We start from the raw sequence: 16,669 nt of genomic DNA, 5'->3' as shown, positions 1-16,669 counted from the left end.
AGAGGAGGGTTGAGGAGGCAGAATCAGGAGATAGGTTGGAGAAGGTTTGAGCAGAGGGAAGAGATGATAGGATGGAAGAGGAGAGAGTAGCGGGAGAGAGAGAGCGAAGGTTGGGACGGCGCAATACCATCCGAGTAGGGGCAGAGTGAGAAGTGTTGGATGAGAGCGAGAGGGAAAAGGATACAAGGTAGTGGTCGGAGACTTGGAGGGGAGTTGCAATGAGATTAGTGGAAGAACAGCATCTAGTAAAGATGAGGTCAAGCGTATTGCCTACCTTGTGAATAGGGGGGGAAGGTGAGAGGGTGAGGTCGTAAGAGGAGAGGAGTGGAAAGAAGGAGGCAGAGAGGAATGAGTCAAAGGTAGACGTGGGGAGGTTAAAGTCACCCAGAACTGTGAGAGGTGAGCCATCCTCAGGAAAGGAACTTATCAAGGCGTCAAGCTCATTGATGAACTCTCCAAGGGAACCTGGCGGGCGATAAATGATAAGGATGTTAAGCTTGAAAGGGCTGGTAACTGTGACAGCATGGAATTCAAATGAGGAGATAGACAGATGGGTCAGGGGAGAAAGAGAGAATGTCCACTTGGGAGAGATGAGGATTCCAGTGCCACCACCCCGCTGGCTCTAGGGGTATGCGAGAACACGTAGTCAGACGAGGAGAGAGCAGTAGGAGTAGCAGTGTTATCTGTGGTAATCCATGTTTCCGTCAGCGCCAGGAAGTCTAGGGACTGGAGGGTAGCATAGGCTGAGATGAACTCAGCCTTGTTGGCCGCAAACCGGCAGTTCCAGAGGCTGCCGGAGACCTGGAACTCCACGTGGGTCGTGCGCGCTGGGACCACCAGGTTAGAGTGGCAGCGGCCACGCGGTGTGGAGCGTTTGTATGGCCTGTGCAGAGGGGAGAGAACAGGGATAGACAAGCTACAGAAGAGGCTACGCTAATGCAAAGGAGATTGGAATGACAAGTGGACTACACGTCTCGAATGTTCAGAAAGTTAAGCTACGTTGCAAAAATCTTATTGACTAAAATGATACAGTGCTGCTGGCTGGTGGAGTAGGCTAGCTAGCAGTGGCTGCGTTGTTGACTTTGAACGTGTAGCTGGCTAGGTAACCTCGATAGTTTCAGTACTACACCTTGTCATGATACAAAGCAACTTTGTAGCTAGCTAGCTAACATAACACTAATCAAGACGTTCCTTGTAATGTATTTAGTTTCTACAATGCTGCTCGTCGGTAATAGTTGGCTGGGTTAGGAAAAATGGCGTCGCGGGGGACGGAAATAGCTGGCTAGCTAACCTCGATGGCTGGCTAGCTAACCTCTGTAATTACTAAACTACACAATTATCAAGCTATGACAAAGACAACTAAGTAGCTAGCTAGCTAACACTACACTAGTCAAATCGTTCCGTTGTAAAGTATTAGTATCTACAGCGCTGCTAGTCGGTAACGGTTGGCTAGCTAGCAGTGGGTTAATGATGACTAGGTGTGTTGACTAAGTCTGGCGCCGCGTCGCGGCTGGCTAGCTCACCTCGATAATTACTCAAACTACACAATTATCTTAGATACAGAGACAGCAAAGACAACTATGTAGCTGGCTAACTAACACTAACACCACACTAATCAAGTCGTTACGTTGTAATGTAATAGTTTCTACAGTGCTGCTAGTCGGTAGAAGTTGGCTAGCTAGCAGTGATGACTAGCTAGCTAGCAGCTAGCAGTGTTGACTACGTTAGGAGGACGAAGATAGCTAGCCTCGATAATTACTCAATTACTCTAAACTACACAATTATCTTTGATACAAAGACGGCTATGTAGCTAGCTAAGAAGAATTGCTCAGATCAAACAAATCAAGCCGTTGTAATGTAGTGAAGTGTAATATTACCTGTGGAGCGAAGCGTAGTGCGACTGCTCGCATGGTACACGCCAAAGTATTATCAAGTATTATCTAATAATTTCACAATGCACACAAATCTAATGTAAATGGAAGACGTAGCTTTTATTTGTATAGAGACAGTGCAATGTAACTGAGGTTTGAAACACACAGGCACGTGTGTATTGCTTCGCACAGACAGTAGTTTGTCAGTGTTTGTGTTATGTGGTTATTAAATCTGGACCTGGCTTGCCTCCTCTGCCTCACCACCTCTGCCTCACCACCTCTGTCTCCCCTGGTGTTTGGGTTGAGTGTGACCTCTTCCCTCCATTGTGTCCCAGCAGCAGCTCAGCTCCCTCAGGGAGGTGCAGGTTGCCAGTTAAGTGTTCTCTTTCTCTGTTCTCTGTAAGTGGAGTGGGTCTCTTTCCTCAAACAGGGAGGGAGTATTTGAAACGGGACATTTGGGAACAGGTGGAAGTCAGTGGGTTTGTAGTGACAGGGTGACTGTGCCAGAGAGAGTCATGTAAAATCTGTGGCACGGTAACTGACTGTTTTGACATCTTTGTGGAATGATTTCTCAAATCGTTTTGATCTTGTTTAGTCTCCACCCAGAGGAATGGTAGTGTTCCATCTAGAACATCCTTCCTTTTTAAGAACACACACAGGCCTTTTCATTGTGTGCATGTGAGTGACCCCACGTTTGTCATGGTGTGTTTCGTTATACAATGTATGGTCCTCTCTGTTCAGTATCTGGTAAGTGTGTGGTTGAGTGACTACGTTTCTGGGGTGGTGGGGCAGTCTCCTCTTGTTTGGTGTGTAGCTTGTGAAAGTTCATGTCTGGTTTGACACTGACTCACACACACACACACACACACACACACACACACACACACACACACACACACACACACACACACACACACACACACACACAACATCTGTAGCAGTTGTGCCCTTGGAGTGTGAGGCTGCTAACTGAGGAGGTAGAAGAGGAATGTCAGTGGAAGAGAAGAGTTCATCCTCCCTCTTTGTTGCTCAGAGGTCCCCCCTCTTCTTCCAGAGGGCTGGTAGGAACCACAGGGCAACGGGAGGCTGTTTCAGACTGGTACATCTTTCTTTCGTGTCTTCCTCCCCTCCCCCTCTACTCTTTTGACGCGCTGTGTTTTTATTTTGGGTGAAGGAAGCCTTTTGCAGCTGCATTAGCCTGTCTGTTTGAGAGTTAAATTTCGATGTGATTAAAAGGGCATTATTTTTTTTTTGTCTTTGCACAGCTGCTGTGTGTAACATGAGTTTGGGAAAGTGAGAATGTCATGATAAAATCAAGTAATGTTTCCCTCTTTTTGTCTCCCCTCTAGTTGAGCAGTTTCCTCTGACAGTGGACTGAGTGTCTCTGTGAGTCTCTCAACCTGGGACGACTGCTCTTCTGGCCACAGCGTCCATGAGGTAACGGCGGGAAGCCCCATACCACCCTCACTCCGCCCTCCATCCCCCTCTCCCTCCATCCCCCTTTGCAGCGATGGGTCAGAAGATCTCGGGCAGCATCAAGTCAGTGGACGCACGGGGTGAGCCTTCATACCGGCCGGTCCGCCGTGAGCTGCAGGGTCCAGACTTCTGCCGGCCTCCTCGTCTGGACCTGCTTCTGGACATGCCCCCTGCGACCTCTGACCTGCAGCTCCACCACGCCTGGAACCCAGAGGACCGCTCGCTCAACGTCTTTGTCAAGGAGGACGACAAGCTGACCTTCCACCGCCACCCGGTGGCCCAGAGCACCGACTGCATCCGCGGCCAGGTGGGCTACACACGGGGGCTCCATGTCTGGAGGATCCACTGGCCGGCGAGACAACGAGGAACACACGCTGTCGTAGGGGTGGGCACGGCTGATGCTCTTCTACACTCTGTGGGTTACACGGCCCTGGTGGGTTCTGACTGTGAGTCGTGGGGCTGGGACTTGGGCCGGAACAGACTCTACCACGACAGTAAGAACCGGCCGGCCTCCACCTCGGCACCAACATACCCGTGTTTCCTGGAGGCAGACGAGTCATTTGTTCTGCCAGACGCCCTGCTGGTGGTGCTGGACATGGACGAAGGCTCGCTCAGCTTCATGGTGGACGGCCAGTACCTGGGCGTGGCCTTCAGAGGGTTAAAGGGCAGGAGGCTGTACCCCATCGTCAGCGCCGTGTGGGGACACTGTGAGGTCTCCATCCGTTACATCAATGGACTGGATCGTAAGTCAATGTCCTTATGGTTTTACAGTGGGAAACCTCTGTCTCTCTCTCTGTGTGTTTGTTCTGTCTACATTATATTGTGGGGTTTGCTGTGGTTTTGCATACCTCAGTCAGCATAGCGTACTCCGACAAGGCTATGTATTCTTTAATACAGAAGCTCAAAGCAACTATAATATCAGCAAGTCAATGCTGCATTATGCCTTGATGGCGCTTACTTTCCTTTCTCTCTGGCTCTTGTTTAGAAAACAATATAGCACAATGTCAAAACCCAGTGACTCATACACCCATACTCTCCCCATCTCTCTAAATATAAAACCAAGTCGGAGCGCTTGCTTTTCATTGTTTACTGTGTAGATGAGGGGAGGCAGGCGGGACGAGGGAGGCGTCTGTAGGAAATGTTGAACAGCACAATTATATTGTGTTTGGAGCTGCGGCTTATTTTAGAAGTGCTGAGGCAGCCTCTCGCCCAGGGGAGATTTCTGATGAATCGACATGCGCAGAGCACATGAATATGACCAGTGGGAGGGATGGAGAGATGGAGGGACAGAGCTGGAGGAAGAAAAGAGAATGGGGGGAAGGGAGGGAGTGAGATGGAGAGTGATGAAGGTTAATAATAATACATTTAACTTATAGCGCTTTTCATTACAATTTCAAAGCACTTTAAGCAACAACAAAACAAAAAAATGCAGTTTTGTAAAACAGTAGTTGATGGACTCATGGCAGGCAGGGTAGTTAGTTAATGGCTTGAGTAGTCAGTGCGAGGAGAAGGCTAGAGTAGAGGCAGTTCAGAGATGAAATGGAGGGGGGGTCACATCCAGGGGGTTTCAGATTGGTCTAGAGCCATTCATCAGGGTGCCCTCGCTGTCGCTGAAGCAGCGCTTCTCAGTAGTACTCTCTGAAGTCAGACTCCATGGGTAGAACCCCTCCACTACCGATGTGTAGCACCCACCTGGGTGAAGCTACGACACCCAGGAAGGTGTCAGAGAAGCACACTGCACATCAGTCCAGAATAGTCCTCCCTGACGCTAACCACTGGAGAAAACTGCTGAAAAAGGTTGAAGGAGAAAGACATTTGGATTTAATCATCTGTGTCAGTCAGTCATGGGTTTTGGACATAAAGGACTGGAGACGATGAGGCTGTGTGTTGACAGACAGTAAGTGACTGTTTCCTCACTAGGTTAGTCCCAGAGACTCTTTCTGAATAATACTGTAGTAGTGACAGTCTGCGCATGGAGATGCTGTATACCAGTGTTGGCTTTACCCTCCTCCTGCAGACCTGCTGGATACTGAGATTCTACCAATCAGCTGCTCATCAGGACCTAGATTAGCTGCATCAGCTGTGTTGGAGTAGGAGCTAGAGTTGGCCACTGGTTTCTGTCAACCAATAGCCTCCAGTCCACTAATCAGTGGCATGTCAGTACAGAGAGACTAGCTGATAGTGTTTTATAGACTGTATACAGTTCTGTGTGGAGTGACTGCCTCTGCTACTGTGGAGAGAAAGTGAGGGAGGGCCTGCTGGTGTGTGTTTCTCGGCTCTGATCTATAAAAAGACGTCTTTACCCATAGGAAGCAGCCTAAGCTCTCTCCTCAGTCAATCCCCCCCTTAGACAGTCAGACATTAACTACATTTTCATGGCTGCAAGGTAGGTGTTTGTGTGTGAGTTCACGGAAGGGAGCCAGGAGTGGAGTAATTCTGGAGGCAGTCCCAGTGTGCTGCGGAGCTCAGTGTCTCGCCTTGCGAAGGAAGGTGTGTGTGTGTGTGTATTGCACCCCATACAGTCACCCTCTGATGCATGGTTTTCTTGTCTCTATCTCACAGACCAACACACTGGGCTGTTTGTGTGGAACATGTGACATTAATGCATTATTCTATAGCCCATTGGAACACAAGCCCTATTCTTCATCAACTGGTTTACTTTCAAGAGGACAAAGGAGGGGTTTTAGTGTTGTTTTATTATAGGGCATGGGGTTGTCTCACTCTCCCCCCTTCTATTTCTCTCTCCTCTATTTCTCCAGCTCTCTCTCCCATCTGCTGTGGTTTCCCAAACTAAATGAAGATGGAGGAAAGTTAAGGGAATGTAGTTTTATAATGTAAGAGAAGCAGCTAATGGAAGCATAACTCTGTCCAGCCCATGTCCCTGCTCTGTCACAACTCTGTAGCCTCATTATGTAGGGATCCTGTGTGTGTCATCTGCTCTCTGCACTGATGTTAAGAGTATTTATTTGTTTTGTAGGAATGCTCCAGAGGAAACCATGGTATATTATAAATTGGGTAGTTTGGGTACTGGATGCTGTTATGGCTGAAACAGCACTTCAGCCGGAGGTATGTCAGACAATATACCACTGGTCTGATGCATAAATACTATTTATCTTAGTAATCAGTTTATAATAGTAATAAGGCACCTCAGGGGTTTGTGACTGAGAACAGCCCTTACCACACCCCCTCTGGCCTTATTGCTTAATTATGCTTTGGAAATGGGGCAACATCCCCATGTAACGCACAGGAAAATGCAGACAGTATATGAGTATGCTAGGCATTGGCTCGTATTCCCCAAGGTAGCTTCTCCATGTTTCTGTTTTAGAAGCACTGTGTTAAAGGAGTCTTCTCTTGCAATAAAACCACGTGAAGAGATGTCCCTCCACTTTTCCATCACTTTCTCAAATTGTCCCTTAACACAGTTAATGCAATCCTCTGATCCTGTATTTCTCAGCAAACACATAGTTTCTTCTCCACACGACTTTCACACTGATGGAAGCTTTATCGATTTCTTTAGTGTTTCTGTTGCTCCCTAAAGCCTGTAAATAGAAAACAATAGGAGAGTGGGGATCAGGCTGTCCTGCTAGCTATATTCTAATAGCACTGTTCTTCACATACCAAAATGGCACAACACAACACTACAGCCATAGGGAGGCTACCAGCAGCCAAAGTCATTCAGAGCTTAACAAGAGAATAACAAGAGGTGAGCACTTTGCAAACCTGTTACAAATGCACACCATTTCATGCTGGCTCTTTCTTTCTCTCCCCGATATCTCTTTCTCACTCACTCCCACTCTTTCGTTTACCCTCAAATCCCTGCTTCAATATTTACACTTCTGATCATGGAGGGGAGTTGCCGTAGAAACCGTTTAGCTGAATGGGGAGAGGAGACGGTACAGCAAGTGCTGGCTTGGGGAGGGAGATTTAGGCTGGGGATGGTGTGTTGGCTGGGACTGGATCATTTTGGCTGTGAATGGAGGCTCCTCTTGTTTGGAGCCATGAAACTCGGCTGTAAGTCTCCTGATTAGTGTGGAGGATAGATTCACAGACGGTGAGTACGTTTACTTGAACACTAATAATTCGATATTAAACTGATTATGTCAGCAGGCCGAGCATGGTAATATTCACATAAACACCTTACTCTGGCTTATCTGAATTGGTTTAGTGTAAGCATACAGCGATTTTAAACGGTCTTTCGAATTATTAGGACACGTAAACCGCTTAATCAGCGTTCCAGTGGTGTATTTGATCTGCACATGTGCCAGCACCGGGTATTGCAAGTCTCCCTCTTATGCACGAGTGAAGTGAGTTTGGAAAAACTGAAAGTATGCGTCTTAGAAATAGTTTTCAGATACAAACTTTATATGTCCGAACTCTGAATCTAATAGGCTTCGCAAAAATAACATTGTCACTGTGGTAGAACGCTTATTTTGATTGGTGATTTTCAGATGTGTCCATATGAACAGGATTATTAGGGAAATAGTTATTCTTGCAAAGTATATAAACGTTTTAAACAAACTATTATATTAATCTGACTATCCATAATAATGGTGTTGTGTGCATGTAACCGTACTCAATGTCTTGCAGAGGTATAGCAGGCTTTATTATGCTGAGGACCCGAGTGTATAGGGGCACTGCAGGGGTCAGTGGCTAAATGGACTGGATCATTTGCTTCTGTCTGGGGATCAGTGGCTAAATGGGCTGGATCATTTGCTTCTGTCTGGGGATCAGTGGCTAAACGGACTGGATCATTTGCTTCTGTCTGGGGATCAGTGGCTAAACGGACTGGATCATTTGCTTCTGTCTGGGGATCAGTGGCTAAACGGACTGGATCATTTGCTTCTGTCTGGGGATCAGTGGCTAAACGGACTGGATCCTTTGCTTCTGTCTGGGGATCAGTGGCTGGATCATTTGCTTCTGTCTGGGGTTCAGTGGCTAAACAGACTGGATCCTTTGCTTCTGTCTGGGGATCAGTGGCTGGGACATTTGGTTCTGTCTGGTAATAAAGCGCCAACGGACGACTGGTGTCCGTTAGTTCAGTGAGCAATTGGATTCAGCTGAAGTCAGCGATTCAATTTGGACACTGACTTTTCCAATTTGAGAGAGGCTGAGGCTTGCCCTTTCTCTTGCTCTCACTCTCTTCCTCACTGCTGTTTCCATTCGTTATTTCTCTCTCTCCTTGTGATGTTCTCTTTCTTTCTCTCGCTGCTCATTTTATACATTGACGTCACACACACGTCTTGTCACAAGATGGTCATTTTATACATTTGTGTGACACGCACACACACTACTTGCCATAATAAGTCGGTCTTTTTATATATTTTACATCTGACACACACACGCTCCCACTCCCAATCATGAGGTGGTCATTGGAACTGGTGCACAGTTTGAGATGTTATCCATCTCCACTGGCACAGTTCTCCATATTGATTAGATAAGCTCTGAGTCTGGAATCAACAAGTCCACACTGAATATCCTGACAGCAGGTCAATTGGCATCTCTCCTGGTTGCACACAAAGACTGAGTCTGAGAGGAAACGAGAGATGGCGGGAGAGATTGATCCGAAACAAAGATGGGGAGAGCACGAGAAGAAATTGGGACAGCAGGATCAAGATACGTACGTGTGTGTGTGTGTGTGTGTGTGTGTGTGTGTGTGTGTGTGTGTGTGTGTGTGGATACTCCTTCAAATTAACGAATTCGGGTAGTTCAGCCAAACCCGTTGCTGACGGGTGAATAAAATCCAGCGACTTTCAACGTGGCACCGTCATAGGATGCCACCTTTCCAACAAGTCAGTTCGTCAAATTTCTGGCCTGTTAGAGCTGCCCCAGTCAACTGTAAGTGCTGTTATTTTGAAGCGGAAATGTCTGAGCAACAACAAGAACTGTTTGTCGGGAGCTTCAGGAAATGGATTTCCATGGCCGAGCAGCCGCATACAAGCCTAAAATCAAGTGTCCGCTGGAGTGGTGTAAAGCTTGCCGCCATTGGACTCTGGAGCTGTGGAAACGCTTTCTCTGGAGTGATGAATCATGCTTCACCATCTGGCAGTTTGATGGGCGAATCAGGGTTTAGCGGATGCCAGGAGATCGCTACGTACCCCAATGCGTAGGGCCAACTTTAAAGTTTAGATTAATGATCTGGGGCTGTTTTTCATGGTTTGGGCTATGCCCCTTAGTTCCAGTGAAGGGAATCTTAACTCTACAGCATACAATGACATTCTAGATGATTCTGTGCTTCCAGTTAGGGGAAGGCCCTTTCCTGTTTTAGCATGACAATGCCTCCGTGCACAAAGCGAGGTCCATATAAAAATGGCTTGTTGAGATCTGTGTGGAAGATCTTGACTGGCCTGCACAGAGCCCTGACCTCAACCCCATCGAACACATTTGCGATGAATTGGAACGCCAACTGAAAGCCAGGCCTAATCATCCAACATCAGTGCCCGACCTCTGTGTTTCCACCTGAGTGCATGTCTACATACAGGCCTAGAGCATGCTCCTGATTGTCCCAGAACGATAGCCCTGGACTACGCCTGAATCAGACAGACAGACCCAGACAGCATCATATCTGCTTTACTGACACAAACCTGTATCTCACCATTATTAACAGAGCAGTGGGGGAGAGGGGGACTGAGTCAGGGGAGAGAAAGATGGATGGATGGACATAAACGGGATAGGAGAGGGATGGAGAGATGAGAGAAAGTGGCTCGCTTGCTTTTACTTTCTATTCCATTTAACTGAACCACTTCCAGCTAATTTGCTTCCATTAATACTTAATATCACCCTGTCCTGTTTGCTTTCATCCCATGTTTTGAAGTGTAATTTGGGTCTTTATGAACCCACATGGCATGCAGTTCAGCAAGCCAAGGCAGACATGCTGCTGCGTAGACTACTGACCAACATGTAGCTGTTATTCTCCCCTACCTCTCCCTTTTGTCTCTTTCTTTGTGAAGACTATTTCAAGCTAAGCATGATACCCAAGAGATGCTTACCGTACAGGTTTCTCCATGCTCACACATGAGTCCTCAACCTGCAAACACACCCACACACCTACATTCACCGGAGCAGTGTGGAGTCTGATAGCTCAGCCAGACTGTTGATTGACAGCAGACATTAGCAGGCTCCTGCTCAGATTCCCGCTGTTTGATGGGACCACTAGTCGCTGGTGGCAACGCAGGGAGAGGGCACACCAGCTGGGCGATTGGACAGTTTCCAGGAAGCAGCATCATCATAATTATCATCATCCCTCCTATGCAATTTCCATAGCTCCACTGAATAACATGCTATGTTAATGTTCCTCTCAATTGACTCAACTATGGCTCTCCATGTTAATAGGCTTTCTTTGTTTGTGTGTGTGTTCCTGACACACGGCTGCAGTGAGATGATCATATTGCTTTAATAAGCCTAGGTAATGACACACCAGTGTGTGAACCATGTGTGTGCACGTGGTGAGAACTACCTTTCACTACTGAGTTCATCAGAGGTCACCTAATATATCCAGGCTCTCTAACAGGAATTGTAGATTTTACATCCTCCAGGTGGTGCCCAACTGTCTTAGGCCCTATGACTGTCTTAGGCCCTATGACTGTCTTAGGCCCATATAACCATGGAGTCAGACAAGCAGGAGAAACATGCAGACAGGAGATTACATCCATCCATCTCCCACAATCCCTCTGTCTGCGCAGCAAGTGAGATGTAGGCTGTGACCATGTGACCTGTTTAGCCTGTTAGTGAGTCAGATAGGCAGGCCGGATCCTGTAAGTCGACATCTGGAAGTGTGTGTGTGTATTTGTCTGCGTGTGTCTAAGGCCTATGTTTTACGGTAGTTTCTTGGAAGTTGACTCAATCATCACTTTGCACGTTTCTTTTGGATCTTTGTTAGTTAAGAACATTCATTATATGGTGAAATAGATCATGTCAAAAGCCAGCCTGCCAGCAAGCCTGCTTTTGTATCACATCCTTCCCATGGAAACATCTTAGTGTATAATACAGGAGAGTCCAATGTCAGTGTGTGTCTAATATATTTTGCTGTGTGTTGTCTAGTGGTCACGTAGCTACAAGGGCACCAGTCCATTTAGAGGATTCCCTAGGGTCCCCCTTGACACCATCCACTCTGTCTATTCCAAGCCATGTGGCCAGTGACTGCAGATTTGTGTGTACTTTAGTGAGGGAGACTGTGTGTGGCGAGCCCCTGAGCATCACCTTCACACAGTGCTCAGGAGAGTGTCTGCTCTGTAAGTCCAGTACAAACAGATGGTCACGGCAGGTGGACCGGTCAAGCTGACGTCCATGAAGGGCATTCTCATTATCAAAGTTTCTCTGTGTGGGAAGATCTCTGACACAAACAAATGCACTTAAAAGCCCTTCTGAGAATGATATCATATTGCTTAGTCTACACCAATATTACATGCACTCCTTGCCATTCACTCTGAAATAGCATCTATTAAATCTGTAAATGTATGTAAACATTCCTTTTTTTTAATGTCCTCTCTCCTGTCTGTCACAGCGGAGCCCCTCCCCCTGATGGACCTGTGCAGGCGAGTGGCCAGGCTGGCTCTGGGGCGGGACCGACTCAACCAGATAGACACCCTCCCTCTGCCAGAGACCCTGAAGAACTACCTCCAGTACCAGTGACCCCACACACTCACCAGGACAACGGACGACTGACTGCTTGACGGCAGCTACATTTCACTACAGTCGACCCCCAGAAATGTAACCCTGAACCATTGGACATCTACTGAGGATAATGATGATGGACGGGAGGAAGCCTATGAAGGAGTTTCTTTTTAGGATTTGTCTGTTTTTAATTTGTTTTTTAAATTTGCTCACTGCTGTGATGGATGATGGACAGAGGGAGGATTAACGAAAGGAGGGGGATGGGCTTCAGTCTGGACTGTAGCAGAAGTGTTGGGCTATGATGCTGGCTTCTCATTGGGTATATGGGTCTATAGTGCTTCTAGAATATGTGCCTGGAGGAACAGGGCGTTTGGGGATGACGCATATAGACATCATACATAGTTACTGTACATCTATACAGATTCTCTGGAAGGCTCTCGGAACATCTAGATATTTATATTTAGAGCCTATAGCAGGCTCCACTGAGACTCACCAGCCCCTAGCCACAGGGAGCTAGAGGATGGAAAACACACAGGCAGGCGAACATCCTTGAATGCATGCATATGCAAACACTCGCTCATGCTCAGAGGGGCTGTTTTCAGTGTGAGTGGTGAGGTTTAATGCATGTGTGGGTTGGTGCGTGTCGGCCTTGCTCTGCAACAGGCACCCCGAGGCATGTCAGACCCACTCTGACCCCACTGAGTTTGGGTACACTGCAGCCCTGATATCTTTTAGTGCCCTGCTGCACTACACCTTCCTCTCAACTGGCAGTCTCTATTTATCAGTGGGCTTCATTGGATCCAGGTTTCCATTAGGTCTTTGTCTGGGTGAGTGACTGGTCTGTGTCCAAAATGGCACCCTATTCCCTACATAGTGCACTACGTTTGATCAGCCTGATCAGGAGTGCACTACGTTTGATCAGCCTGATCAGGAGTGCACTACGTTTGATCAGCCTGATCAGGAGTGCACTACGTTTGATCAGCCTGATCAGGAGTGCACTACGTTTGATCAGCCTGATCAGGAGTGCACTACGTTTGATCAGCCTGATCAGGAGTGCACTACGTTTGATCAGCCTGATCAGGAGTGCACTACGTTTGATCAGCCTGATCAGGAGTGCACTACGTCGGTATAGGGTGCCGTTGTGGACATACCCTGGGATGTTGTCAGTCAGTGTGTGTTAAAGCTGATTGAAGTTGATCAGAGGGCCAATCCGCTATTACTGTTTATGTGCCTGCGCAGAGAAAGCACACAACGCCTCTGTCACAGGAGACTGTTTCTAAAAAAATTTATATGCTGCTTTGTTTTGTTCCACTCCTTCTGTTCTTATCCCGATGGTGATATTCCTTTTATAAATACGTTCTCTCTTTTTATGAATGAGGCTTTTGTTTATTTCTGATTTGTTTTTGTTTTCTATTGTATTGAGATCTATTTGCCGAACAGGAAGTGACCCGGTTGAGACAGGAAGTCTCGCTGAGAGAGACTGATCGAGGAATGTGCTGCAATGAGCATCTTTTTAAATGTGAATAAAAAATAAAAAACAGAACCCAACATACTGCTGTTTTTTTTCTCCATTTGGACCCACTGTCATGTCACCTCAGCATGTCAGTGTCATCCAAATGAGGGGAAGTCGCAATGCTGCCCAGCACCTTCACACACTAAGCCTTTGAACCAAAAATATAGTATTGAATTTCTCTAACTGTGATTTAAAATCTGATGCTGTAGTTGGCTGCCTGTATTTGATATTTAGTCTCAGTAATGTTTAGTGAACCTTATGTCCCATGGGACAGGCAGGCTGAACAGAGCCTGTTGTGATCACAGTTCAGACAAAGCAGCTTTACTGTTCAAAAAACCCCTTCGTGGTTTACAACATAAATCTGTCTCTGATCATACTGTAGAAAAATCACACCAGGATGAGTGCGTGCTCTCCCACTTCTTTTAGAGAGCGCCAAGCGGCCATGATGAGATGATTTAATGCAAGTGGTGAGTGCGGTTGTAGGGAAGGAAATATGTCCCTAAATGGTTACAATCATCCTACTCCCTCTAGGAAGGCTTGGTAAGGATGGTCTTGCAGGGCCATAGTTACCTGCCCATTACCAGAAGGGTACATAAGCTGGTGTTATACCACATGGATCTCAGGCAAAGGCTTTCATGCTGAAATGCAGGTTGAGAAGTGAGGATTTGAAGGAAAGGATAAGAGTTTTGGGGCATGATGCCAGACACCACAATTTGTGAGGCTAAGACCAGGTATTAGAAATGGACTCCGTAATGAATTTACTCCCTCGCGGAAAGGTAGGATCAAATCAGGATAAAAGCTGAAGCTCAGAAGTTGTTTGACCTGTTTAAAAGAGGCTTATCGTTGATACACCCCGTTTCTTGAGTGTGTTGTGGCAGCTGCACTACTATAATTACAATTGAGCTCTGATCTATCCAGGGGTATAATCTTACAACGGTGGCTATTGGCTCTCTCCTTTGTTAACTTCCCTCTCCCTACTCAACCAATTTATTTCGCCCCACTACTCACCCTCTCCAAGCAGCTTTCCAGCATCCATATTATTACTGTCTGCATTCTCCTCTCCTTTTCCTCTTATGCCTGTTCTTTCCATCACTTTCATAATGACAGGTATACTCTCCCCTCACCTGTCTATTCACACTCCATGATGTCCCATCAACATTCCTCCTCTCCCTCCTTTACCTCCCTCTCATCCTGTAGTGAGTGACATGTAGGATGGAGGTGGGGGGAGAACTGTAGCGGTTGAAGGGCTGCTGTCTTGCATGAAGATGAAATGTATACTCGTTTAGAGTTATTTTCTTCTGCAGAGCGTGGTGTAAAAGTTCTGGCTCTGTGTCTATCTCTCCAAGGCAGATCAAATGAATGAGTGCTTGACTTCTCAAAGCTAAACTTTTCTCTTTGACCTATTTGAATGATCTTTAAACAACGGGTAGACTCCCCATAGTCAGTTCTGTAGACAGGACACACACAACAGGAAGTTGGTGGCAGCTTAACTTGGGAGGACTGGCTCGTAATAGTGACTGGATCGGTTTCCAGGACCACTAACACTAATAGAGGCGTCCAAATAAAGGTTAGCAGCGTGGCATCTGGTCTTCCCAGAGCTGTGGTGTGGTCACATAAGACTCACTGGCCTGTGAATGGACCTGGGGGCTATTGTCAACTCAGGGATATAACCGAAGCAACGCGGGGGGAGGGAAATCACACAAAGGAAAGTCTACTGAAGTAGTGTGTGTGAAAAGGACCATTGTCTTTTCAACAACTGCTGCCACATTGAAAACATTACAATCCATTGTTGCTGTGATGTCAATGACAACTGTATGAAGAATGGAAAGAAAGTACACATTGAAAGAGAGAGAATTTGACAAGAGCACCTCACTACCGTTCGACATCCACCGTGTGGTAGAGGGTATTGTGTGAAGGTTGTTTTTCTGTTCAGTGTCTGGCTGACGTCAACATCCATCTAGACCCATGACAGTCATTCTTTTAGCACCTGCTGAACACGTCAACTGGACTGACTCACGCTCACACACTCTTATGATCGCTAAATAGTGCACTATTTAAACACCTGCCCCCCCAATCCTCCAAAACACAGACTAGAAATTGTGTCTTCCTGTATTATACTTATGATAAAATATTTTAGAGCCATTTACTTTGTTTGTATTCTTATATTTCATTATTGTTGCATTGTCAAGAAAGAACCTGCACGTAAGCATTTAGTTGGATGGTGTATACCATGTGTCCCGTACATACGACTAATGGGAACTTGTGTGTGTTTGTTATAAGAGACTTGGTAGAGTTTGCTGCTGGCACCTGAAGTCAATACTGCCATCTGCTGGTTATAAAATGAACTGTTTCTTTCCTTGACTAACGTTTTAGACATTTTCTGGATACAAAATGCCCCGAGCACCCTTTCCCATTTATAGATTTTTGTTTTACAAACCAGGGGTGTGAGAAGAATGCATAGAGTCAGCCATGCATCTAGGACGCTCGTTAAAGACCTCATGAGCAAATACAAAACACAAATTAGAAACAAATGGAACACAACACAGTTAGTCAACGGACTGAGAGCATACTGACACGCACACACCTACCAAACAAAAAAGGACTGAGAGCATACTGACACGCACACACCTACCAAACAAAAAAGGACAGAGCATACTGACACGCACACACCTACCAAACAAAAAAGGACAGAGCATACTGACACGCACACACCTACCAAACAAAAAAGGACTGAGCATACTGACACACACACACCCTACCAAACAAAAAAGGACAGAGCATACTGACACGCACACACCTACCAAACAAAAAAGGACAGAGCATACTGACACGCACACACCTACCAAACAAAAAAGGACAGAGCATACTGACACGCACACACCTACCAAACAAAAAAGGACAGAGCATACTGACACGCACACACCTACCAAACAAAAAAGGACTGAGCATACTGACACACACACACCTACCAAACAAAAAAGGACAGAGCATACTGACACGCACACACCTACCAAACAAAAAAGGACAGAGCATACTGACACGCACACACCTACCAAACAAAAAAGGACAGAGCATACTGACACGCACACACCTACCAAACAAAAAAGGACTGAGAGCATACTGACACGCACACACCTACCAAACAAAAAAGGACTGAGAGCATACTGACACGCACACACCTACCAAACAAAAAAGGACT

The 16,669-nt window shown here is 46.5% G+C and overlaps 1 protein-coding gene across 4 annotated transcripts in view; it reads left to right on the top strand.

The window, feature by feature from the left end:
- The window catches only part of LOC106581306 (SPRY domain-containing SOCS box protein 4), a 46,366-nt gene extending 32,866 nt beyond the window's left edge, over positions 1 to 13,500 (top strand). For all 4 annotated transcript variants that reach the window (XM_014163273.3, XM_014163270.3, XM_014163269.3 and 1 more), the window contains 2 exons: positions 3,221 to 4,090; positions 11,848 to 13,500. In XM_014163273.3, coding sequence (XP_014018748.1) covers positions 3,382 to 4,090; positions 11,848 to 11,975 — 837 coding nt within the window. In that variant the 5' untranslated portion in view covers positions 3,221 to 3,381 and the 3' untranslated portion in view covers positions 11,976 to 13,500. The remainder of the gene's footprint in view (positions 1 to 3,220; positions 4,091 to 11,847) is intronic.
- The last annotated feature ends 3,169 nt before the right edge of the window (positions 13,501 to 16,669 follow it).

This window comes from Salmo salar, chromosome 20 (genome assembly GCF_965601325.2).
Source record: "Salmo salar chromosome 20, fSalSal1, whole genome shotgun sequence".
Lineage (NCBI taxonomy): Eukaryota > Metazoa > Chordata > Actinopteri > Salmoniformes > Salmonidae > Salmo > Salmo salar.
Note: the sequence above shows the minus strand (reverse complement) of the source record. Positions and strands in the feature narration are given on the sequence as shown.